This window comes from Phasianus colchicus, chromosome 2 (genome assembly GCF_987193195.1).
Source record: "Phasianus colchicus chromosome 2, bPhaCol1.hap1.1, whole genome shotgun sequence".
Lineage (NCBI taxonomy): Eukaryota > Metazoa > Chordata > Aves > Galliformes > Phasianidae > Phasianus > Phasianus colchicus.
Window position 1 is genome coordinate 93,471,989 of NC_143437.1, and position 24,459 is coordinate 93,496,447.

The 24,459-nt window shown below is 39.0% G+C and overlaps 1 protein-coding gene across 2 annotated transcripts in view; it reads left to right on the forward strand.

Moving 5' to 3' along the window:
• Positions 1–20,779, forward strand: part of TRAPPC12 (trafficking protein particle complex subunit 12) — a 45,636-nt gene extending 24,857 nt beyond the window's left edge. The window contains exons 7-12 of one of the 2 annotated variants that reach the window (XM_031611061.2): positions 3,849–3,921; positions 7,010–7,083; positions 14,189–14,287; positions 15,741–15,841; positions 16,534–16,621; positions 18,407–19,698. In XM_031611061.2, coding sequence (XP_031466921.2) covers positions 3,849–3,921; positions 7,010–7,083; positions 14,189–14,287; positions 15,741–15,841; positions 16,534–16,621; positions 18,407–18,649 — 678 coding nt within the window. In that variant the 3' untranslated portion in view covers positions 18,650–19,698. Of the gene's footprint in view, positions 1–3,848; positions 3,922–7,009; positions 7,084–14,188; positions 14,288–15,740; positions 15,842–16,533; positions 16,622–18,406 lie in introns of both variants that reach the window. The other variant, XM_031611060.2, reaches the window with a different exon arrangement.
• Positions 20,780–24,459: the final 3,680 nt, after the last annotated feature.

Sequence of the window (24,459 nt, forward strand, 5' to 3'; positions counted from 1 at the left end):
ATGATGCTTGGGAACCATTTGGGTTGTAACAGAATTAATTGGGGAGCTTTCAACCAAAAACCTCTAGTGTTTTACTTCCCTACTTTAAAAAGTGGAAAAATAATCTTCGGTCATCCTTATTTACAGAAGGGCATAGGAATAGTCATTATGTAAATGAGATGATCTTGGAGTCATAAAAATTGAGAGAGAGAAAAGACCTATTAGCTCACCTAGTCTGTCTCTGTGCAATGCAAGGTTGTTTTCCAGTTTTTAATGAGCCAGCCTGTGGAGCTGAGGCCACTTCCCCTGGGAGGCTATTCCAGGCTAATGCTAATGCATTCTTATCGTAAGAAAATTTGTCTTCCTATTTTGTTTCTCTTCCTTAATGTGATTGTGTTATTCCTACATGATACCTCTTTTTAACCTCCTAAATTCCCTCCTGCTTTTTGTTGTACATGTGCTGCAGATGCTTGATTAGCTATTCAACTTTAAGATCTAACCATATTTCCTTTGTCACTATTTTGGTAACTCAGTCTCTTCAGCCCCCATCCTACTTATATATTTCTGAACCAAATTGGAAGCTGAAATGAAAAACATAATTTTTGTTTTCCCTGTAAAGGCAATAACGTTTTTATTTTTTCCAGTATCCCTGCAAATTTGTGATCATGATCTGATCTGATATTTTACATCTCTTGCTTATAGGTTCAACATTTAAGAGTGAAAAAATCTGTAATGCAGAAGGCCTAATACATTTTAGGGGAGGAATTAAGTGAAATAGTTTTTGTCCTGTGTTATTGTTGGTCTCCCTGATGTGGATTGCCACAGTGAGTTGTTGACCTTACAAGTATGTCTTGAAGTAAATGGACTCCAGACAGTCCAAACAGTAAGAGTAACAATAGTAATTCAGGTCACAGAAAATGTTGTTCTTTTCCAGTGTTCATTTTAAAACATAGATACAATTATTTAAATGCTAATTCTGCTGAGGACATGCTAATAAATGCTTACCCAGAGACCAAAATGTGAAAAGAACAACAGTCAGGCTTGAACTAAACTCTTCCTTTTTTTGTGCCTGTCTTCCTAACTGAATGAGGGAGAGCTCCATAAATTACGTGTATCCCACAGGGTGATGTATTTTGATTTTAACCCTAATCCTTGAAGTGACAGGGCTGTACTGTGCTCTCTACCAGCTGGGTGGAGGAGTGGCAGGTGGGTTAACAGTCTTGCTTCCTGAAAAAGCCTCTGCAACTGTTATCCTTGCAAAACTTTCCAAAATCCAAAATGCCACTCAGCCATCTGCCACTCCCCCTGCAGATCCACTACTCTTCTTTATGAGGAGTTGTGTCCCTTCCTGCACACACTCCACGTATCTCCCACCCTTTGTTTTAATGTAGGTTGATGAATTTTCAGTTTTTTAAGTACAGATTGCTTTTCCTCTTTATTTTCATTCAGCTTCCAGTTCTGGTTCAGTTACTTTGAATACATAAGTATTCTGTGTCTCATATATAATTTCAGTCTGGGGAGTGTTTCTCGATCCCTTGTTTGATGAGTTTGTAGAAATAAAGAGGCTGAATACCCAAAACACAATTCCAGAAGCACCCTAAAAAAGATTATTTTGAGTAAGAAGCAAATGCTGATGAAAACTTGTAGAAGAAGGAAGAAATTATTGAAAGGAGATATGTAGGACAGGAAGGTAGGAATGCAGATGATAGTGTGTATAGATTAGTGGTTGCAGCATACAGTATTGATGGGGGATGGAACAGAAGTCTCGGTGGAACAGTCCTGGCCAGTGAAACTAATGAGTGTGTGTTCATAAATATTTCAAACATAAAACCATAGGTCATGTATATGTCTTGTTTAAAGTTAATAGTAGAACTGTTCAAAGCTATGTCTTTACATTTGAAACAAGGATGTTTGGAATAGACCATAAGATACAGCTAGAGTAAACAGTTCTCCATCTATGGAAAAGGATGAGGGTATCTGTTAAAATTAAAGATTTCATGTCATCTAACCTGGACAACTTACAATAAGAAACTACCTGAATCATTAATGTTGTTATTAAACAACTCATGGAAAATTGAGGAAATGCCCTAATACTGAAAGACTGCAGATGATTTCCTACACGTAAGGAAAGGCAAAAGGAGAAAAACCTAGGGAATAAACCAATTAGCCTCAAATCAGCCCCGAGTTCTGTTTTAATTACGTTGAGCTTGAGGTGACAGCCAGATATCCCCAGGTAATATCACTGAATGTTTAATGTAGTATTCTAATTGTATGTTAATATCTAATTATTTCTTTTCTGATGATATTAGTCAGGGCATTTTCAGATAAAGCTTTCTCAAACAAACCTATTGTCTTTTTAAACAAGAAAATACGTTTCATTGTTGGAGGCACCTTGTTATATTAAGACCATCTCAAGAGTAAGAACACCAAGTCTTATTGAGAAGGAGACCTGATCACCAGGTTTTTTCCAGGGAAAGAGGCAGTGGATGTTTTTTGGGGGAAAATAGATGGCAGGATGTTTGTGGCCTGTAGAAGACAAGATCGTCTTATTTATGCACTTGGTGTTTCAATTTTAAGTGTTGTCCAAGTTTCTACGCTGTTAGACAGATTGGGTCTGGGATTCAGTCTTAGAGATATGCCACTATGATCTCATAATTTGCCACCTATCAACTGCACAGTGGTGTCTGTGCAATTGGTTGCTTGTAGGCTCTCAAAATCTGATTTTATGGCACCTAACTGGGCTTTCACTCTGGTCTCTGAAAAGAGGTTGGTATCTCTCAGAGCAATTCCTTTCCACCTTAAGGTGGCATCAACTCACTTCCTGGAGGTCCGGATTGCTCTCCATTCACTACAGAAAGTACCAACACACTGTCTGAGGCCAGATTAATTCTGCCTCTTTTTGTTTTTGAGTGTTTCCTCTGGTTTTTTTAAGTGTTTGTTTACAAACCACTGAGCATAACTGGAGTGTTTTGCTGGTGAGGAAAACAACAATTTTTCTTATCCTGATGGAAGCTCTGTTTTTGAAAGTGAGCTTGGCCCCAGAGAAGGATATGTCTTATATTTCACTAATCGCCTATCCACAGTGGCTGATTAAATAGCAATGGCTTTAATGGGTTTTTGAAAGAAATCTCAAGCAGAGTTCTACAACCAAAGTTATAAATCTCTAGAAGGACAAATGGAGTGGTTTGTGGAAAACGAGAGAACAGATTTGGAGAAACTGCAATGGAATTACAAAATGGAAAGCTGACTTGCATTTCAAATGGAACTTTACATATGCGTTTTTTAAGTGTGTAAGTCACAAGCTTCATTAAGTGCACACTCTCTTTCTCCCAATAATGTAACAAATGTTTCATTCACTCAACAATTTGGATGATTTAAAATCCATAGTAAATAAAGGGAAGCAATGAAACCCAAATTTTGAGAAGGGAAATAGAATAAGACATAATACTTCGTTAAGGACAAAAGGAACAAGCTGTTTCTGAAACCAGAGCCCACAGTTAGAGTGGGAGAGCTAAGAGAAGATGGCTTTCTTAGAAAAATCAACTTGTTCTTTCTGGTCTTTAACATTCATACTCTGGTGAAACATATTTCGTGTTTTTGTTTAACAAAATATGTATGTTCCTTGAGCGTGCTGACATTTAATGTTCTGCAAGAATCATAAACCTGAACTCTAACATCCTTCTACCATACAATGGCTTTCTTTGTGCAATTTATCTAGCTATGGTAATAATCAGTAATTTTGAACTGCATCTAGGTGAAACATTCCTGCTTGAATTGGTTTTCATGTCGACTGTCATTTGTAGATAATTTGCATTTAATACATAGCACTGCTAAAACTCATGTTAGTTACTTTAAAAAATTTACTACAGATACTAGAAAATTTGGAACAAGGCTTAGCTGAAGATGGAAGTATGACTAACATTACACAGGAGAACAGACAAGGTATGTATTCTTTAAACATTTTTTCACAGGCAGTATGGTTTTATCACTTGCCTAAGCATGCCGAAAGTTTTCACAAGACTGCCCCAGAGTTGTTAAAACAGTAGTTTTGTTACCTCGTGGCATATTCAGCATCTAAAATGATACACTTTTACTTTTATTTGCTGGAATTAATTTCACACTTTTACCCATGATCAAACTGATGCACTAAATCAGTTTCTTTTTTCCCATTTAGGAGAAACAGAGAAGATGGCTACCATTCTTTAGTATATACAAGCATATTACTGTCACAGTTAGATCAGTGTTTCATATTCATTGTTGCCTCATTGGCTCCTCTCAGTCCTCATATCTAAAATTTAGGGAATTTCTCTACTTTTCCTGCTGTCATGCATTGGCTATGCTTGCCTGGGATGTTGCTGTACAGGTGTCTAATCTCAGTGCAATTGTGTGGTAGTTAGTGAGTCAAGCCTGTCACTTATTAAAATGAATTTCAGATCTACATTATTTTGAGATCTACAGTTTCAGATCTACGTCTATATTATTTTCATCATTTTTTATGAAATTATGTGGATTTTTTTTTTCCTATTCCTTCTATCTTAGCTGTTTAACTTCAATACTGCATAAAGGTCATCTGGATAAATTGGTTGTCCAAGCATCTTTTTTTCTTTTTTTAATGGAATTTATACTAATGAGGTAATTTGCGTGTGCTTAAGAATTGAAGACAAGATGACATTTTAGGCATAGTTAATGGATTAGATAAACCACTCACGGTACTTAGCAATAGGGACATTAAAAATATCATACCGTTCAGCTTCTGCTAACAGTCTGAAGAGATCTTACCAACTTCTTTCTGTGATAACATGACACATGGAAATAACTTGAAGAATGTGAGAAGTTAAGGTTTGCCTCTGAAGTGGGAAGTGGCCAGATATAGCTGTTAGCAGAGTAATAATTTATTATGAACAAATCCCTAAAACTGTGTCTGCATGGAGTGGTGCAGTCCTTTCTTCAAGTTCTGGCCTTTACGTTTGGCTGGATATAAAGCTCTTTCAGTGTGTTATTGTACTCCACTAAAACACCATCTAGTTATGCCCTGAGAAAGTTGCTGCATGTGTGAGCAGTGTATGTCACAAAGGCTTTTACTCTTCTCAAAAAGAGTTAGGAAAAAGCAGAGAGAGAATCTGATATTTAATGTTAATGCGCAGTATCAGTCTGTTTTTCTTTCCCTGTATCTGCTAATCTTCTTGCCTATGTGTGCTTACCTCATTTTCCTATTACCTTTCTACTCCAATTTTGTCTCTTATATCCTCATATTTTTTTCTTTTTTTTTTTTCTCTGTGATTTTAAAATCAAGAGTCAGATCCCCTTTTAGGGCACAGGGAATTTTTTCTTAGCTGTGTCATAATCCTGTGTCCTGCAGGCAAGTGAGTTTCTGGCTCCTCAGTGCTGCTGCTTCAGAGCTGTGAAGAGCTCAGAAGAAGGGATGAGGTGAAAGGCAGGAGCTGCTGGTTGCCAGGGACAAGGCTGCTGAAGCTGTCCTGTTTGTTGGGACTGCTGACTGCTGTTGTCAATGAAAGCCATGTCTGCTCCCTGTCTACTCCTTTACTGCATTTGAAGCTACAGGAGGCTGATAACGTTTTTTTTTTTTTGTTACTTTTTTTTCAATGCAAGGCCAAGCTGAAGCAAAACTTAGGAAATTTGTTTGAACGCAGCCATACTTTTTTATGGGGATTATGCTTAGTGACTAGTTTCCTTACTGCCAGTGTAAGAAGGTGCCACACCAGTCAGTTCATCATATACATCTCCTCTGGTCTGAAACAAAGCACCTCATCTGGCAGTTTTACAACAGAGATAGACCATTGCATTGCCTGCCTGATAGTGCGTTCTATAAGATGCCAGTTTTACAAGTTAGCACACAGAAATCCTGTTGAAATGAATGGCAGTATGAAGTACAGAGTCCTCCATAAATAACAAAAATAAACGTTTGGATTGTAAGTGTGCCTGAAAGGACCTGCAGAGTGGTTTTCAGGCATTTTTCAGGCATTGCACAATGAACTGGTGTTGGGTTTTCAATTTTGTTTACTGCTTCACAGGTTTTCCTTAGCCCCCTTCTGCCAGTCCTAAAGGAGTTTTTAGAATGGGAAGCAAAGAAGAGTGGACATGCCACCAAATTTTCTTCTTATTTGTAATGGCACTTACGTGTGTTAAAAAAATGTATCTGTGCAAGCTGCCTAGGCTGCAGTATGGATGCAGACGAGTGGTCTCCGTTATCCCAATCTCATAGAAAATGCCCTTTCGCCCTTTCCCTCCTCAAATCATTATAGTGACCTTGACAGCTGATTGACTGAGACCCATTTATTTTCCAAATGCACTGAATGAAGGCTCCTGATGTTTATTTTGAGGGTTAGAGGAATATTTCTAGCATTGATCTAGTGAAATAGATCAAGAATAATAGGGATTTTTATGGACTGTTCTCTTAAAACATCAGGAGTCTGTCTGCAGAGCAAGAGAGAAAAACCTGCTGCTGCAGTTTTTAATGCCTGCAAGCTCCAGGAGCATAGGGAAAGCAGACAGGCTTGGCAGATTTCTTCCTGCATAGCTCTAAGCCAGAGGCAAGCACAAACAGTCCCAGATCCAGACAGTTCTCACCCTGCACGCTTTGGCTCTGAAATGCCATTAGCTTTGTTTGATTTTTGAGTTTATCACATTTAGTCCTGTAGATGATGTGTTTTTAAATTGATGCTCATTATCGATTTAATCTTTTTATGCACCTTTTGTTCTTGAATTGGAAAATACGTGGCTTCTTGCAGTGCTTAATGCTTGGCTTGAGCTCAAGGCTGAGTGGCTGTCTGTTGCTCTGCATTGTGCCATCGTGTACGGTCCCCAGAACCGTGTGAGTAATTCCCTCAGAGAGATGCAGCATTTCTGTCTGATGATGCAGCATAGCTGAGAATTGTAAATTCTAGGCTAAAACCCAGTGATGTTAACAAGGGGAATCTTTCAGAATCGTAATTCATGGGACCGATAATTGATTGCAGAAAAGAACCTCTAATTTATTTGTGCAAATTCACAAGCTGCTCTTATTTTGCAGCCTCTGTTCAGCTGTGGAGGTCACGTCTGGGCCGGGTGATGTACTCCATGGCAAACTGTCTGCTAATGATGAAGGTACGTGGGTGGCAGCAGCTGCAGAGGTACCGTATATTCCAGAATAGAACGTTGGAGAAAGTGCCGGAGAATTACTGGTGTGTAGATAAGGGAAGACTACCTGACTGTACTTGGAGGCTTTGCATAGTGAAGAATTAATTAGACTTAATAATGCCTTATTTAATAGATAGCTATTTGCAGTAATGCTCTTTGGGAACATATCTACTTATTTCTCCCAAAATCATCCTGGAGAGTGTGCAATAACAGTAGAAAATTTGCATTTTTAAATTGAATTTTTCAAACACTTAACTAAATGCTGTAATTAAAAGCAATTATGTGCTCTTTTTCAAAGTGTGCACTAATAACATTGCTCTGTTTGTGTGCATTATTAATACTATAGACATTGTATATGATGAGATCCAGAACATCTAAATACATCTTTCCTATCTCAGCTGTAAGATACCTTCTTTCAAGTTTAAATCCTTACTAATAGGTGGAAGGAAAAAGAAGGGAATAAAAGGAAAAGTAGCTGGCTAGCACTGTTTTGTTTTGTTTCTCTCTTGACTCCCCCTTACTCTTTAAGACCCTTCTGGTGCATTTGGTGGAGCACAAGCTTCTCCTTGTGTTCAGCAAGCAGAAGAAATAAAACCATTTCTGCCATTCACCTCATGCTCAGGGAAATAGGTTTATCACCATCCTAGGCTTGCAACAAACTGCTGTTATGCAGAGCTTAACTGTGCTTCACAAATTAATTAACAGCACAGACTCAGAGCAGTACTGTCAGCACTATAATCTTCACAGACCACAATTTGCACTCCCTGCCCCCTGTTGTTTGATTGCCCAAGGTCATGCCAAATCTGACGTTCACTAAGCTGCTTTCCAAACTAGGCTTCCTTGATGCTCCATTCATAATATGAATGTAGCAACTCAGAAAGCACACGTTTTTCAGGTTAGATACAATTACCAAATACTCCCTTACATGAATTGTAATATGCTTTTTGTGTGAATTAGAGAAAAAAAGGAAATTTCTATTTGTAGTTACATTGTAATCAAATGATTTCTGTCTTGAACAGATGCAATTGTCCATTAAACCTTGAAGTATTTTAATGAATCGATAAGCATTTGTTTTGAAGTAGGCACTTGACATAGGTTCAGTTCTTAAGGAACGTCCTTTTTCATTAGGCAAGTGGAAAAAAGCACAAGTTGCCATCTCAAACAAAGCAGAGTGCAGAAATAAGAAAATATTGGTAACAAGTTGTTTCAATTTCACTTTACTCTTGGCTGTGATTTCTTTCTAATGTTTTCACTGCTTGTCTTTCTGTGTACACACCAATGCAAGTGCATGCACTGTCCTCATCTTCCTTCCAATTTGATCCTTTTAGTGCTGTTTTCTGCTAGCAATATAAATACATTTGTGAATACCAGTTAGCACCTTTTTGTAAATGGTACTTCAGAAATACTGCAGCTCAGATTCTTCCTGAGGTCGGTTTTATTTAGGGTCTCACAGATGTCAATTTAGAAAATGACATTTCAGCTGTAACCTCCAGATTACCTACGACTGCATGTTTAGGTGTAATTACTCCCCTCTGAAATTTGCATCTCAGTGTTGGCTGTGGAGCAGTTGTGAGTATCACAGTTTTTAGGCATATCACTGTAAGGGCAGGTAGAGAGTCTTAAAGATTTTTGTACACAGCCATGTTGCATTTAAAATCACAGCAGGGCATCAACTTAATTTATTCTGCCTGTGTGACAGATCTTCAGTGAAATAATTGTATTGCCTAATTATGAACTTACTAATTTTAAGACCATTCTAACAACCAGCAATACTGCAATCATCTTCTCCACCTTCCGGAGTGTTCAGTGTTCAGTTTAAAACAATTTCTTCAAATAATCTTTTAACACAATTCTTTTAATTCTCCCATGAACAATTATATTAATTGAACGGCATTCCACCTCTACCATTTATTTTTGCTTGTGTAAGACACTTTAAAAACTGAGCATTTTATTCAAGTATATGTTATAATGTGAAAAAAATGGTATTCATTCTCCAAGTCAGTGCCATCTATTGCCATCTAGTGAATGTTTATGAAACTGCAGCGTGGTCATATTTGATCTGCAAGTACTATTGAGTAGCTTGTGCTATTAGATTAGTAAGAATCATTATTTAAAGATAAAACAATTAGAACAGTTGTATTTAAAGAATCTGATTATTTTTATTGATCTTTTTTCTTTGTCCAGCAAACTTCAGTAGTATTAAGTATATTAAGTAGGGAACAGTCTTGTCAGAACTGACTCTTCAAAATTAAACAGAGCAAACAAATCAGACCAGATGTTGGACCTATGGCTCTTTAAATCTGTTCCTCTTCTCCTCAAAGCCAATTAGGTTTATTTCATGTCTTCTGTCTTTTGTGTTACTTATCTGAGTCAAGGAATTCTGGTTATATAGCACAGTATTTTTTATCTATTAAAATATGTTATTTGGCCTCTTTAGTTTCATAGCTAAACATCTCATTTAATTGTTGAGGTGGTACATTGTTTTGAAAGCTATGTATGAGGTGCAAATCCAATTTAACCAGGCTTGCCCACAAACCAACGAATCACAAGTCTTCTTTCTAATCACAAGCCTCCTTTGCCCTGGGGCCATATCTTCTAGGCACTGAATTCTACCTGCTTAGCCCTCTACCTGTGTAGATTCAGTAGCAGTTTAAGGCAGTCTCACTGCATGTAAGACTATACGTAGATTTTCTGTTCACCCCCTTTCCTTTGAACAACATTTCTTAGACATATTCTAGCATCCTTCTGTACACAACTTAGTGTGGTGACTTAAGTAAGTGACAAGTTAAAGAAATGGTGGTTGTCAGTCATGGCAACTAAATCAGCTTATACATGCTCATGTACAGGGGGAAAATTAAGAGGTGGAAATACAGCAGGAAGGCAAGGAGAGACAAGTTAAAGTGCATCACTGTAGACTTTCATTTACAAGAACTGTGGGCTTAAGTCGCTATGGAACTGTTCCCTGAATATAGCAACGTGAGAGAACATTCATTTAAAATGCAGCTGATGATGTGCATTGCTTCATTTCAACAATGTAATTGCAAAATGTCTGTCATTTTAGTAAATCACCATGGAAGTGTTTTAAGAACTTTTTAAAGTTCTTTTCATCTGAGCTAAAATTGCTTTTGACATTATCTTATCAGACTTCTACCTCTCAGAGGAATAAATACTTAAGTACTTTCCATATATATTATAAATGCACTCTAATTAAAGGCATGTTTTGCATTTTGTCAGGATCTTTTGTCAGTGTTGTCTTTGCTTTTGTAAAAAGCCTTGGAATCATTTTTAATTTGGGTCTAAATACAATTAAAACTGTGCAAAGGAGGCGATAGCACCTTGTACCGATGATGCAAAGGACTGATGCATGAGGACTTTGTTTTCTTTATGATATAAAGTAAGAAGACTGCAAGAATCGTGTATTTTGCCTGACTGCTGCAGTATGACTCTCTGGGTTCACAACGCTATGAATCTCTGCTTTCATAACTCTTCCCCAAGTGCACCAGATAGAGAGGAAAGATAAGTTATCCCTGCCCTCTTTTCCCAAAATACACTTTACAAACTGCAGAGTTTGTATAACTAAAGCTGATTTTAGTCTGTGGTTTCTGAACCTAATACCAGCATTCTGCATATCATGATCATTTATACTTGTTTTTAAATATCTTATAATCAATAATTTAAGTGCTTGAAGTGAGGTTGGAAAAACACAAAAATGTAAAATGTGGTGACCATTAAAGGAAATAGTTACACTACAGTGCATCAGAGGAAAACCAGCCCCGCGTGCCGTTCTTGTGAAGTGGGTCCAGTGCCTTGACTGAACTTTCTTTGGATGAGTTTATTGAATTATAGAGCAACAGGCCCACTCTCATTCATATCCTGAACTGTGTAACTTTTCTTCTTTTGAGATTTCCTATGAAAGGTGTGGAAAATCTGAAAGGTCGCTGTTTGTAGAGGGTAAAGGACAGGACAGTGATAATCTATCAACTCCACCGTTACGTTTTAAGATCACAAACTGCATTGCTGGGTTTTTTAGTGCTGGTACTGAATACTACTACTGAATACTGAAACATGTATTAAGCAAGGCTCCTCATTCCTTGGAGGGCCTCTCATTTATCATTCTCACAGATAGCTGTTTTTTTACCATGTCTTATTAGCAAAGCTGGGAATTAAGATCTGGCTTCTAGTACATAGCACAACATCTCATCTGCTTTACAAATGCTCCTTCAGAAGGGATTGTCAGATAGGGTGTTTTTACAACACACCACAAATAGGATAGTTCTGGCAGTATATGGGGTACTCTCTAAATCCTACTGCTGCCTCCACAGTAGTGGGTGTATGGGGAAGTACAAGCATATGAAACTTACTATAGGTGATAAGTTTTGCATGCGTGTACTGAAGCAGCTACAAAATGAGATTGTAGTTGGAAGTGAGTCTGGATACTGTGACTGTGCGTTGTTGCTGTTTCGTGCTGGGCCCAGCCTTGCCTGTGCTCAGCAGTGGCTTTAAGCACACATGGCTTAACCTCTTGTCATCTCCTGGAAGAAATAGGTCCTGTTCTTTGACAGGTGCTGCAGGGCAGGGGGGTAAATAAGCACAGGTGCTACGTGCTGTGCCATCGTATAGAAACAGGATGTGATGTGTTTCCTGATCCATAAATACAGGGCGTAGACTCTTAATACCTCACCTCTACTCTCAGTTTTTAGGAGGTGTGAATCTTATCTAGTTAACATACATACAGAATGCAAATAAGACAGTATTTAATAGGGAACGAAAAAGGGGAAGGCAATTTGTTTGCCTGACTAGGCCAAAGCTATGCAGCCCCTGAGGCAGGGGCCTCTAGAATGTTGTTTGCCTGCTTGTTTCTGCCTGGGCTGGTGCCCACCTGCACTGCAAGCTGTGGCTTTGAGCTGGTCAGACAGGGCCCCCTCAGGCAGCTGCTGCAGCCAAGGCTTCCTTCAGGCTTCATTAAGCACCTTTTTTTTCTCAAAGAGGTAAAATTCAGAGTCTTGGATAATCTTTCAGTTTGTATAAATCCCACTCTTGTGGGGATTAATAGCTAACGCAAGTATGGCTGGGGTTGCTCTAAAGAATCAGTTTCAAGAATGTTATGCAGAACCCAACACAGGGGCACTCTACAATCAAGAAAGTCCTGTAGTGAGAGCTGATGTGGAGAAAAAATGAGCTTTTCTTAAGTTATAAACTTATGAGAAATATGGTAGTATAAATTCCATCATGCTTGAGTGCTTGAGTTGTGAACGCTGAATGAATCAGAATTTAAACATATATTTTACATACATGGCCTGTTTTCTTTGCTCTGAACTCTTGCTATTGCCAGTGTGGAGGTTGTGAATGCCCCCTCCCAAGAAGCATCCAAGGCCAGGCTGGATGGAGCTGTGAGCAGCCTGGTCTGGTGGGAGGTATTCCTGCCTATGGCAGGGGGAGTTGGAACTAGGTGATCTTGAAGGTCCCTTCCAACCCAAACCATTCTGTGATTCAATGAATAAGCATGGTTTTGCACACTAGAATTGGAATAAACTCTAATTGTTAATTGTTGTATGTTCAAGTCTAATAGTTTAATACATGCAGTGTACAAGTTGTCTGCAAGATAAAGGTCCTACAAAGTGCCTCCAGTGTTAAGTCCATCTCTGCTATTGCAGGCTGAGCAATTTGTCTCATATGCAGATGAGACTCCAAAGACTTCTCTTGTTGTTTTGGTTTTTTTTGTGTGTGAAAGAAGTCAGTGTGTTCCAAATGATGACCCAGTGTATGGGTCAAATGGGGCTCGGTCATTTAAAGTACGATCTTAGGAAAAGAAACACATTGTACCTGGGGCACATGTCCTCCTTAGACTGAGGAGGAGGTGAAGAATAAGTACCTCAAGCAGTATCTGTGATCACATTAGGGAGAAGTTTAATGAGCACTATAATTTGACCAAAAAACTGTATGGTACAGAGTATGCCAAGATGTCTGTGCAGTTTTGAAATATTATTCTTTTATATCTTTGCTTCTGAATGCCCACCAGAAAATTTTTATATGAAGTTGAAGGCAGAACTGTTAGGAAGCACCAGGTTAGTACAGCAGTGTCTTCTGTCTTTGCTCTTGCCTGGTTTTTATAAGCAAATACAGGCTCTTTGCCTCTGGTCTGAATTGATGACGGAAGCTAGAGCTGAGGTTGGTGGAACCCTTACCCTGGGAATGTGGCTGCTGCATGTCTTCCCTTAGAGCACATGCGGAATTTCTCGTGTGTATCTGCCAGAGGCCATGTAGACAGGCTCTACTTTACTGCCCAAGTAGATAGTTCATGGAATTTTACTGTGAATAAGCTGGAGCACAATAACTGATCACATGTGCATTTCTTTCATGTGAGCAATGGAAACACAAATGTATCCAACTCCCGCCACTGGTGACGGTGCAGAGGGTGCAGGAGCAGTGACCTGCAGCAGGTCTCAGAGCCACTGAGTGCCAACCTGCCCACATTCTCCGTGTGTGTCTGTGTGAGATAAAAACCAGCCCACCTCTCATTCTGTCTTAAACCAAAACAATTTCTGTTTGGCTTAAGTGCTCGTTTTGTTTTTACATGGTAGGAGAAGAGGAGACAAGGGCTTGGGTGGAAAGATGGGAAATGTCTGCTTGCTTGAGGTCACCTGAAAACATGGAGGAAATTGCAGCTTCTGTCACATTATGTTGTGTTTTTCACGAGGCAAAAGCATGTGCACAGTTCCCAAAGCTTCTCAGAAGAGTTTATTAAACTATATTAATTAAACTTATATCTGAACCCTGAGATACTTAAATATATTTCACAATACTTTCCACACAAAGCTTTTGACTTTCATCCTTAATAAGATAGAGAGTAAATGTTCATCCTGGCATTTAACTACAGAATATGATTCAGTTTCAAAAAAAAAAAAAAAGAGAGAGAGAATCCAGTTAGCCTTCAGTGATAGGCAGGAATTTTGTCCCATTCACAAGTTGCTATTATTTTGCTCCTTTTTACCAGTATCTTTGAAAAGAAGGCTACATAAAGGCTAAAGAATGCTGAGCTTAAATATTTGGTTGTGTGCTTTTCACCCCTTAGGATTACGTGCTTGCTGTCGATGCTTATCACACTGTCATCAAATATTACCCACAGCAAGAGCCTCAGATGTTGAGTGGAATTGGAAGGATTTTCCTTCAGGTATGCACTTTGTTCTAAATCTGCTAGGTAATACTGCTGTTGACAGCTGTGTAATGAATAATTGTTGCATTTAAAACTATAGCTAAAACTATCATATGGTAGAGGCAGTGGACAAAAACAGAAAAGATCACTATGTGGCATTAGGTAATGCGAGGAAATACAAAGCACCTGTAGTTTTAAAATTGCATGTATGTACATTGGCGAACAAAAAAGATGGTGTACAAAATTATGCTAATGATTTAATCAAAATCAACATTCCACACTTAAAACTGATGTTAAGAGGCCTTGATCTGATATACTGCCAGCCATGAGCAGACGCCTTCATATAAGTGGGAAAGGGAGTTAAGAGAAGCAGAGAATTCAGGAGAAGACAGAGGCTACCACACTGAAATTGTAAGAAGCACCATAATTCTGTCAAGAGTTACCTGACCTGTTAAGCAGAAATTGACATGTAATGAAGAAACAGTGACTGCATTTTAGTCTCTAGTATTTATTGTATGTTTTTAATAGACTGCTTGCTGGCTCACCTATCCAAAATTGCCATTTAAGTAACAGCATTAAAGAATTTCAAAAGTGGAAAGCTGTCTGACCTTACCCTCTACAATGTTGTCACAAATACAGAGTTAAAAGCAGCAAATAAATCCTAGGAGTACTTCAGAAAAATAATCTGGGTTTCCAGACAAACTGTAGACTTAAGCACACGGTGGTTGCAGGCTCCTGTTAAAAGAGTTGTGCTGTTCTCCCTGACCACTGTGAACAGAACAAAAGGTGGCATAAGAGTGCAGCAGGGCAGAGTGTGATTACTAATACTAAGACTGTTTTAGAGTTCTGGAATGCCAACTTGCAAATCCTTCTTTCCTTCAGCTTGCATTAACCACTAGCCAGTGTTTTTCAGTCTGCAGATGGACTGCCTCTCCTCAGTGACCCATTGCACTGGGTCTGTTTTCTGACATTTTTGGTCTGATGCACTCAAGTGGTCATGACCCAAAAGTGGTGTGTTGACTGAGCACAGATTCTGTGCCAGCTACCAAGCTATTGCATTCCAATTTTCATGCTTATTTCAGTGTATTGCAGCTTCTGGTTGTGAGCAGTGAGCATTTGCTATCATTTCCTGTGGCCTAACATCAAGTCTTACTGGAAGTAATTCTGACCTCAGCTCAATTTCAGCTAATTTTACAAAAATGAGGAGGTGGGGCACCACTGCTCTATAGTACAGGAATGCTCCTCAAACATTGCTGAAAATCACTGCCTTGGTAAAACTGTATTTGATTTGGATGTTCTTTCTCATAATCTTAATGTGGTTCTTCAAACATCTGGTTTGATAAAAACGTTAACCAGTCAGTGTGGTACCAAACAATTAGATAATGGCCTTTGACAGGATTTCATGTTCTTATCCTTTGTAAGAGAAGTCATCAGTTTGGATATCTTCTAATGTGTTCTCTTTATTCTTTAGATTGGAGACATAAAAACTGCAGAAAAGTATTTTCAGGATGTTGAGAAAGTGACTCACAAATTGGATGGACTACAGAGCCAAATTATGGTTTTAATGAACAGGTAGATAACTTAATGGCTAAATGAAAGCTTGAAAATACAGTTTTGTGAAGTATACATTATGAGTATTAAGCTACCTTTGAGACAATTCTGCTCTCTTTCTCTCTTTTATGTAACTACATCTGTCTTAAATCAGAATTAATGGAATATAGACCCACAAGGTCTGTATTGCATGGTACAGTAACAACACTTAGGAAAGGAGAAGCGATTTGGAGCCCTTATTCTAAAATCAGATCTGCTAGTAAAGCTACTGTTTGTTAGTTTCAAGGAGTGATGGAAGACAAAGCAGTAATTGAGCTGCACAATGGGCGGCTCCATTTGGAATGTTTAACATGTTGGCCTAATATATTTAGAAAATACAATTCAAAAGTGCTCTGAAAATGATATCGCGTAGCTAATTTCATAAAGAGAAATAATTCCAGGAAGAGAGTATCTTCATTTGAATTAATGAAAACACAGTGAAGACTCTTGCTTTGGTAGGCAGAATATATAATAAGCAAATGATCCGAGTTGTCATTCCATTTGTCTGTAAATCAGTGTCTCCTTGCGGGTTTAAGATTACACCGTGAAGAACAAATGTCAGAAACTCTCACATCTATAATAGGAAAAATAAAAAATGATGTCCATTCTTTTTAAAATATATTATCACCTTGGGTTTTTCAGGAGAACTCATTCATGTGTCACTTACTTTCTAGAGCATTTCTCCACCTCGGTCAAAATAATTTTGCAGAAGCTCATCGATTTTTCACAGAAATTTTAAGGATCGACTCATCAAATGCTGTGGTAAATCTCTAAATTGCTACATTTATTATGAACACCTTTATTATTGGTGTAATACCTTCATACATGTATTTAATAAGTACCCAGAGTACTTAATAAGAATGCTCAGAGCTTGATAGAAAAATTAAGTGTACCCTTTGTGCCAGAGTTTTTAGCATACGAAAGGATAAGGTGCAGACAAGAATGGGAAATAAAGAACTGGTTTATACTTAGTCATGCATATAGGCATTCCAAAACATTATGTTTTATGGGATCTTTGCAAAAATGCTTTTTTTTTTTTTTCACTCGTTTTTAGCATAGATGTGTACGTTAGGAAAAGAAATGGCAGCTGCCAGTGTATGTAAGATTAACTTGATTATACATAGCATTGAAGGGATATTGTCATTTTAAACCTGACATTTTTAACATTTTGCACATCACAGCCTCGGGTTCCATCACAAAAGGAGATTAAAGAAGAGCAGGTTATTTACATTTTTTATTTATATGTGGCAACTTCTTGTGAGTGGTTCATAAGAACTCACACAGCTTAAACCTACAGCCTCATCCAAGGCCACATAAGGACCGAGAGGACTGAGTTTAAGTAGCTCATGAATTACTTCATTTTGCAGGTGTAAAACAGTACGTATGATAAACTGTGAGAAATCTACTAGTAAGGGTTCCTGAGGAGAGTGAAAAAGAACATTTGAAAGGGTGTATTATTCCGTTATCTACAGCTATGAAATATGAAAGTTTCTGCTACTAAACAAATTATATGACTGTGTGGTGGAATCTTTTGGTAACTCATAAAACCTGATGTTAGGAAAAGAAAATATGGAACCTGATATTATCATTTAAAATATATTAGACTGCCCTGTTTGCTGAACTTAACAGAAGTCGGTTGTAGGTATCTTTGTGATAGGATCATTTTTTCCTGTTGCTTGTGTGGAACTTCCATACATAAGCCAGAGAGAAAATGTATTGAAAGATATAGTGAAAATGTTAAAAAAGCTATGAAAATGGCAATATGCAGAGGCCTGTGTAGTTTCTGAAATCTGATACAACTGATTCAACAAATTAACTATCTAATGTCCTGTATTACAAAGGCTGCTCCGAAAGAAATATCTCCTATTTAATATGTAGGCACAGAAAGTCACAGTCTGATGTGGAAGTGTGAGTGAAGCAAAGGTGTGGCTTTGAATTCTTCCATGTAGAAAAAATTACACCCATCGACATTCATCAGCACTTGCTGAAAGTTTATGGAGACCAAACAGTGGATGTGAGCACAGAGAAGCAGAGGGTGCTGCATTTCAGCAGTGGGTCACTTCTGCTGGTGCAGATGCTTATGAGTGCATCATGCAGGTTCTTGTTCATCTCTGGTGAAAAGGCACAGCTAATGGTGGTGACTGTTGAAAAAGAGTTTTGTAGCCAAGAATTCACTCTGTAGAAGAGCATTATTGTGCTTTTTTTTTTTTTTAATCTGTTGTAGTTTCCATGGAAAAAAAAAAAGGAGGCATTACTTTCAGAGTAACCTACGTAGTTATATTTTAGACTGTTATATTTTAGAGTGAGCTCACAGAAGTCAGGATGTCCTACTGGCATAGGATAAACCTTGTGAAAAGACGAAAAAGATGAGTGACAATCTATTCACATTACTTGAGCATGCACAGAAAATAGTTCTTAGCAGATGGTAAATTTGTTGTTACTCCAGACTTCTTTTTTCCCTTCTCATTCGTCATTTAGGAATACATACATACATATATATGTATATGTATATATACAGATACTTATTTACAATTTGGTTTTCTTTAGGCTAATAACAACGCTGCTGTTTGTCTTCTTTATCTGGGAAAACTGAAGGATTCCCTTCGCCAGTTGGAAGGAATGGTTCAGCAGGACCCTAAACACTACCTACACGAGAGTGTTCTCTTCAACTTAACAACTATGTACGAGTTGGAGTCATCTCGCAGTATGCAGAAGAAGCAGGCTCTATTAGAGGCCGTGGCTGTTAAAGAGGGTGACAGCTTTAATACTCAGTGTCTCAAGTTAGGTTAGATCATTTCCAACTAAGTATTTCCCTGCAGGACTGATTTTAAAAGTTGTATATACTCTTGCTACTGTGTAAATGTGAAATAAAATCTATTCAGTTATAAATAAGCAATGGCATTATTGTGCTGTCTCTTAATAAAATCATGTAATTGTGAAGACTTTGTGCTGACCTACAGCCAGCTTCATTCCTGCTTAGTTATTCCTTGTTACAGTGCATATATACATACACTCAATTACTCAGACTCTTATTTTTATATGAAAAAAAAAGCATTTGACCTTATTTGTTTCGATGACTGTTTTCTAGTAATTAATGAGTAAATGACCTGAGCTAATTTCATCAGCTAAAAGTTACTGACAAAGTATATTATGGAAAAGGCAATTTTGAAAGCACATTTATTCAGTTGCTTTAATAGCATGTGTCATTTCCCTCAATCCAAATATTGACTACTGTACCTCTGTGTACCTATTGCTCTCCAGTGAGGTTGTTAGATAACCATTGTACACAATCACAAAGTGGTTGTTGTTGGAAGGGACCTCTGGAGATGCCTGTCTGTCAACAGATTGTTCATTGTAAGTAATTTTAGTGTTCTGTCATCTCCTGCATAGGTCACTTTTTCATCTGGGGGGATTTCTTAGAGATAGGAAGAAATCCCAGTATGTAACAGCCTTCGTTGTATCCAGAGACTCAAAGCACTGAACGAGTCCAGTTAAACAGTTTTATAATGGCATTTCATTTAACAACATAGAGATCCCTATGCATTCTGCTTAAGGTCAGGTGTCTTACTACTTTGTTATGTGATCTTCTCACCTCTGCAACTCCTATGACACTTTGGTAAACTTGATTAGCCTTTTCCAGTTGTAAGTGAAAGTAGCCTCAGTCACTATCACCCAGGAGGCAGAAGTCACTTTGCTTCTTTACAATCAAGGGATAAAAACGCTTCCTTTGAAGCTGCATTCAGTAGTGCCTTAAGCTCAGTGTGTGTGCAAATAACAGTCTGTGTTCAGATCTTGGAGAATAAAAATTTATGATCCCAGTCAGAGTCAAATTAAAAAAAAAAAAAAAAAAAAAAAACACCCTGAAAACATAATCCCCTGTTCTCCAAGTTTTTTTAAATTCTAATACATATGTATTACTACATAGGGCTTATTTTGGTATGTTTGCTGTGTTCTTATTAGTAGAGGCTTTTACACAGATAAAAGCATGGTAGAGGAGACTTGGACTGAGTGACCTCCAAGCTCAGCAGGCCATTAAACAAGTGACATCTTGGTAGACTTGCAGAATAATTAAAATTTAAATGCAAAAGCATACTACCATCACTGGGTGTATGCAAATTGTTAACTGTTTGTAAAATGCAAGAAATTGTGTTGATGTGGCTGTATGGTTTGGGTGTAACATATATAGAAGTGCTTGAATTTCCTATATTCAGGCAGTTGTGTATGTAAATGCTATATATGTATCTTAAAGACAAAATTTGTCCTCAAAACATTAATTACACCAGGCAATCCTGTTAAATTCAGTGAATTCCACTGAACTTAATGAGGGTTCCTGGTGTAAATGAGGGCAGAGCTCAGTTCTAACACACAGCGTGCAGGTGTCATCTGTCTAAGTGAGAAGAGCTGGGGAAAGCATAGCCTGAATGAGCTGATTGTTGTATGCGAGCCTTAAAGCTTAATGTGCCTTACCAGAAGTTCTGCATTTAAATTTCCTCTTTTATTAAAAGAGCAAATAAGCTGTACTTCAGACATTCAGATAATTACATTATGCACAGAGACCTTGATCCTCCAAAGCACATAAGCAGCTCTCTGCAATTTCTAGTACCCAGCTGCAGTTCAGGTGATAGCAGCATCCTCCGACCAGCTGCTCACTGAGATGTTTCTCATGCTTCAGCTTTCAGACTGGACACACGATATGTTCCCAAAAGGAACATGCAGACATGCCTGTGCCCTCAGCCTGCAGTGGTCTGCATTGGAGAAATGCTGAACTCAAAATGTGTGCATAGAAGATTATTTTAAGGGTGTGGAGCTACTTTTGCTCTTGGGCTTGCAGATGACCTCTGTCAATTTCTCTTCCAGTTGGAGCTATGTCTCAGAGTCTTGTGCTGAGACTTGTGGAATGTATTTTACTAGGAATATATGCAATATATATGTGTACTTGTGTATGTATATAAATATACGTTTAAATTTATACATAAAAATGCTGTCATCTAATGCTTTGGAACAGGCTGCCCGGAGAGGTTGTAGATGCCCCATCACCCTAGAGGTGTTCAAGGCCAGGTTGGATGGGACCCTGGGCAGCCTGGTCTAATATTAAATGGGGAGGTTGATGACCCTGCATGTGGCAGGGGGGTTGGAGATTCATGATCCTTGAAGTCCCTTCCAACCCTGGCCATTCTGTGATTCTATGATTCTGTGACTGCTGAATACTGCGCAGGGTGACTGCTCCTCTTCCTGCCCCATCCTTCATGTCAGTATGAATACTCATGCAGCTGCACACAAGCTGAGCTCGTGACTGCAGAAACACTGACCTGGCAGCCAAAGCCTTCCTCAGTCTGATGTGCATCCGGAGGGTTACAGAAAAGGATGTAACAGGACTGACCACCCACCCGGGGGACTGGCAGGTTTTCTGCAGGATAGTGGTGTAAGACACACTAGCCTTTGCTGCAAGTGTCTTCCATGTCAAAACAAGGGAATAAATAAAGTGTGCACAGGTAAGTTACATCCATTTCACTTGTGTGCCACCTAATGCACTTCATCATTGACACACTTTGCAGCCACCCAGCAGAATTCTGCAAGATACTCAGTGCCCCATCTCCAGTCATATTTACTGTAGTGAGAAACACACTTCTCTGCTTCAGCATGCAATCAGTCTAAAAGCAGCATGCTGAAAGCAGGACCAAATCATCACACAAAGATTTAAATACATTGCAGATAGGTAGAAGCACAACAGCCAGAACCAATCAAGTTGCTCAATGTCATGAAGGCCAATGAAACTCTAAAGATGTTAAGTCTTTTCTATACATGAGCTCCTCCATACAAAATGACCTCCAAGGAAGGCGCCACTTTCCTCCCTGATTTCTACCTGCTTGATTGGAAAACACGTATTTTAACAGGGAGGCACTTCACTCTGTAGAAACCTGCATGGAGGTTTTAGCACCTGAACAGTGGTTCTGTGGTACTGAATGCAAACCAGCACCAGCACTGGCTTGACAGACAGCAATGATTGTGGAAAGTTGCTATTCTACAAGTCTGCTTGGGAACTACAAATTTCGATTCTCATCTACAATAAGTGTGTAAAACGGTGGGCAGCTGTTATCCTGGCTGTTCTGGATTGACACCACCTCATCCTATCCTAGCTTTGGGCATACTTGCAGACAATCCTCTGTTATATATATATGAGAGTGCCCATCATTATAATAAAAATAAATAAATAAATAAATGAAAAAGCTGAAAGCCAGCAACAACAGCTCACAATTTACCCACAAAGGGAGGGAGAAAATGGGCTGTTATTTAGGTTCAGGGTGGCAGGACCATACAGCCACCACCAGAAGCAGACTTAGTCCAACTTTCCACCAGTAGATGCGGCTCATTGATAAGCACAACTTACTTACTGGTACTCTGACAAGCAGAATAGAGGGTAATTAAATGGCAGGGAACTTCTCAAAATTAGTGGGAGTATCCCACAGAGAGCAACAGCAGGAGAAGCCACTATTAAAAGATGTCCTCATCCCTTTAACTGCTGAATCTTTGCCCAAGCTTTTTAATTTTCAGCGTTTTCTTTCTTTGTCTTGTCTGGGTATTAACACACTTACCAAAATGAGAGCTTGAGACTTGCATAGAATCACAGGTTTTTCAAGTTACAAGTATATCTGAGTACATTTTTGCAAATGCAAAATGTTTGGGGAATCAAATCGTAAAGTCACAGTGAGTGCAGCAATTCAGATCAAATACAGATCTCCGAGCGAGGAATATTTAAATGGTAACACTGCCTCATTCCCCATTGTCTTGGTGCGCTTATTTGGCTTCAGGAAACAAGACAACTGACAGTGACCTTGTTTTGGGGAGAGAGGGGATTTTGAGAGTTTCTATCATTTTCAGAAGACAAAATCCCAAACAGATGATGTAATTTCTGAACATAGAACAGAACAGGTTCCCAGTGTCTGTCTGACCTACATATAAATCCACTGTTCGGCAACGAGGGACATTTTCCAGTGTGTTGCTCAGCTGCCACCTCAGCCTTTATATGCTTCTCTCTCTTCCAGCCAATATTAAATGATCACCTTTGTCGTGAAACTGTCCCTTCCAATAGATTTTTATCTCAAGCTAAATCTGGAGTCAGAAACTAGGCAGGAAAGTGCCTACTCTGCTGGCAGAGCTCAATACTCTGAATACATGAAGATTTTTTCTCTTCAAGCTCAGCAGCCAACAGCCATCCGCAAGCCCTGCAATCACAGAAAGCAGTATAGCCTCTGCACCCTGCAGCGCAGGCTGGGACAGCCCTTCCATCAGCACTTCCTTCAGCCAGCTGACTGAAGATCTCATCTGTACGTACCTACAGGCAGCATGCACAGGACTGAGTACCTGGTGTGGATTCTGTTAGGTAACTGCCGACTGGCTGTGACATGTCCCAGCACTAAGGCTTCCAGCTACGCCAAGTGAATCACAGAATCGTTTGAGTTGGAAGGGACCTTTAAAGGCCATCCAGGCCAACTTCCCTGCAATGAACAGGGACACCTACAGCTAGATCAGGTTGCTCAGAGCCTCATCCAGCCTGACCTCAAGTGTCTCCAAACATGGGGCAACCACCACCTCACCTGGCATCCCTTTCCAGTGCCTATCTACCCTTATCGTAAGAAAAAACCTTTTCCTTATATCCAATCTATTCACTTTTCTCTTAGTTAAAAAACATTTCCCCTTGTTCTATCTCAATAGATTCTGATAAAAAGCGCTCTCTATTTTTTTACAGCTCCCCTGTAGATACTGAAAGGCCACTCTCAGGTCTCCTCAGTACCTTCTCTTCTCCAGAATGAACAGCCCCAGACCTCAGCCTGTCTTTGTAGGAGAGGTGTTCCATCTCTTGGATCATTTTGGGGGCCCTCCTCTGGACAAGCTCCAACAGGTCCATGTCTCTCTTATCTCAGCCAAAGACACCTACCTGGGGATACATAACAAAGGAGGCCAAAGTCATGGATTCTGTGGCCACCTGTTTGCCCATCTAATTTAGTTTGACCAGCTTTCCTTGAGTTTATGGCAGAAAACAAGGCTAAGCTCTCACAAGCTGGTCATGATAAAGTTATGTACATGCCACTTAGGAACAAGTCTGCATTAATGTGAAAAATAATACACAGATACCCTACAAACTATCCTCCAACCCCTCAATGCAGAACCATTTATCCTACCTTTTTTTTCTTTAATCCTGAAGCAGCTGAAATATTCCCCTCATCTGTGTTACTGCTGCCAATATGACGTGGCTGGAAACACTTACATAAATTTTAATACTACTTCAATGCACTGAGATTTTCCACTAACTGCAGTAAACAGACTCATGTCTTTGGACCAAAAAGTATTGATTTCACTTCTCACTTTTAGATATGTAGTATGTGGGGAAAAAATGCTATAAAAATAAACAGCATTTCTCATCTAAAGGAACTGCATGTTCTCCCTCCACTCCCTGGAGTGTTTTCTATTAATATTAACATTTTTCCCCCCAGTGTAATCTCCCATGCAAGCTCTTCACAGGATCCTTTTACTGGCCCCAAATTGCTTTTTTCCTGGCTGACAAAAATACTTCTGGATAGCAAAGCTTTCAGCCTTTCAAG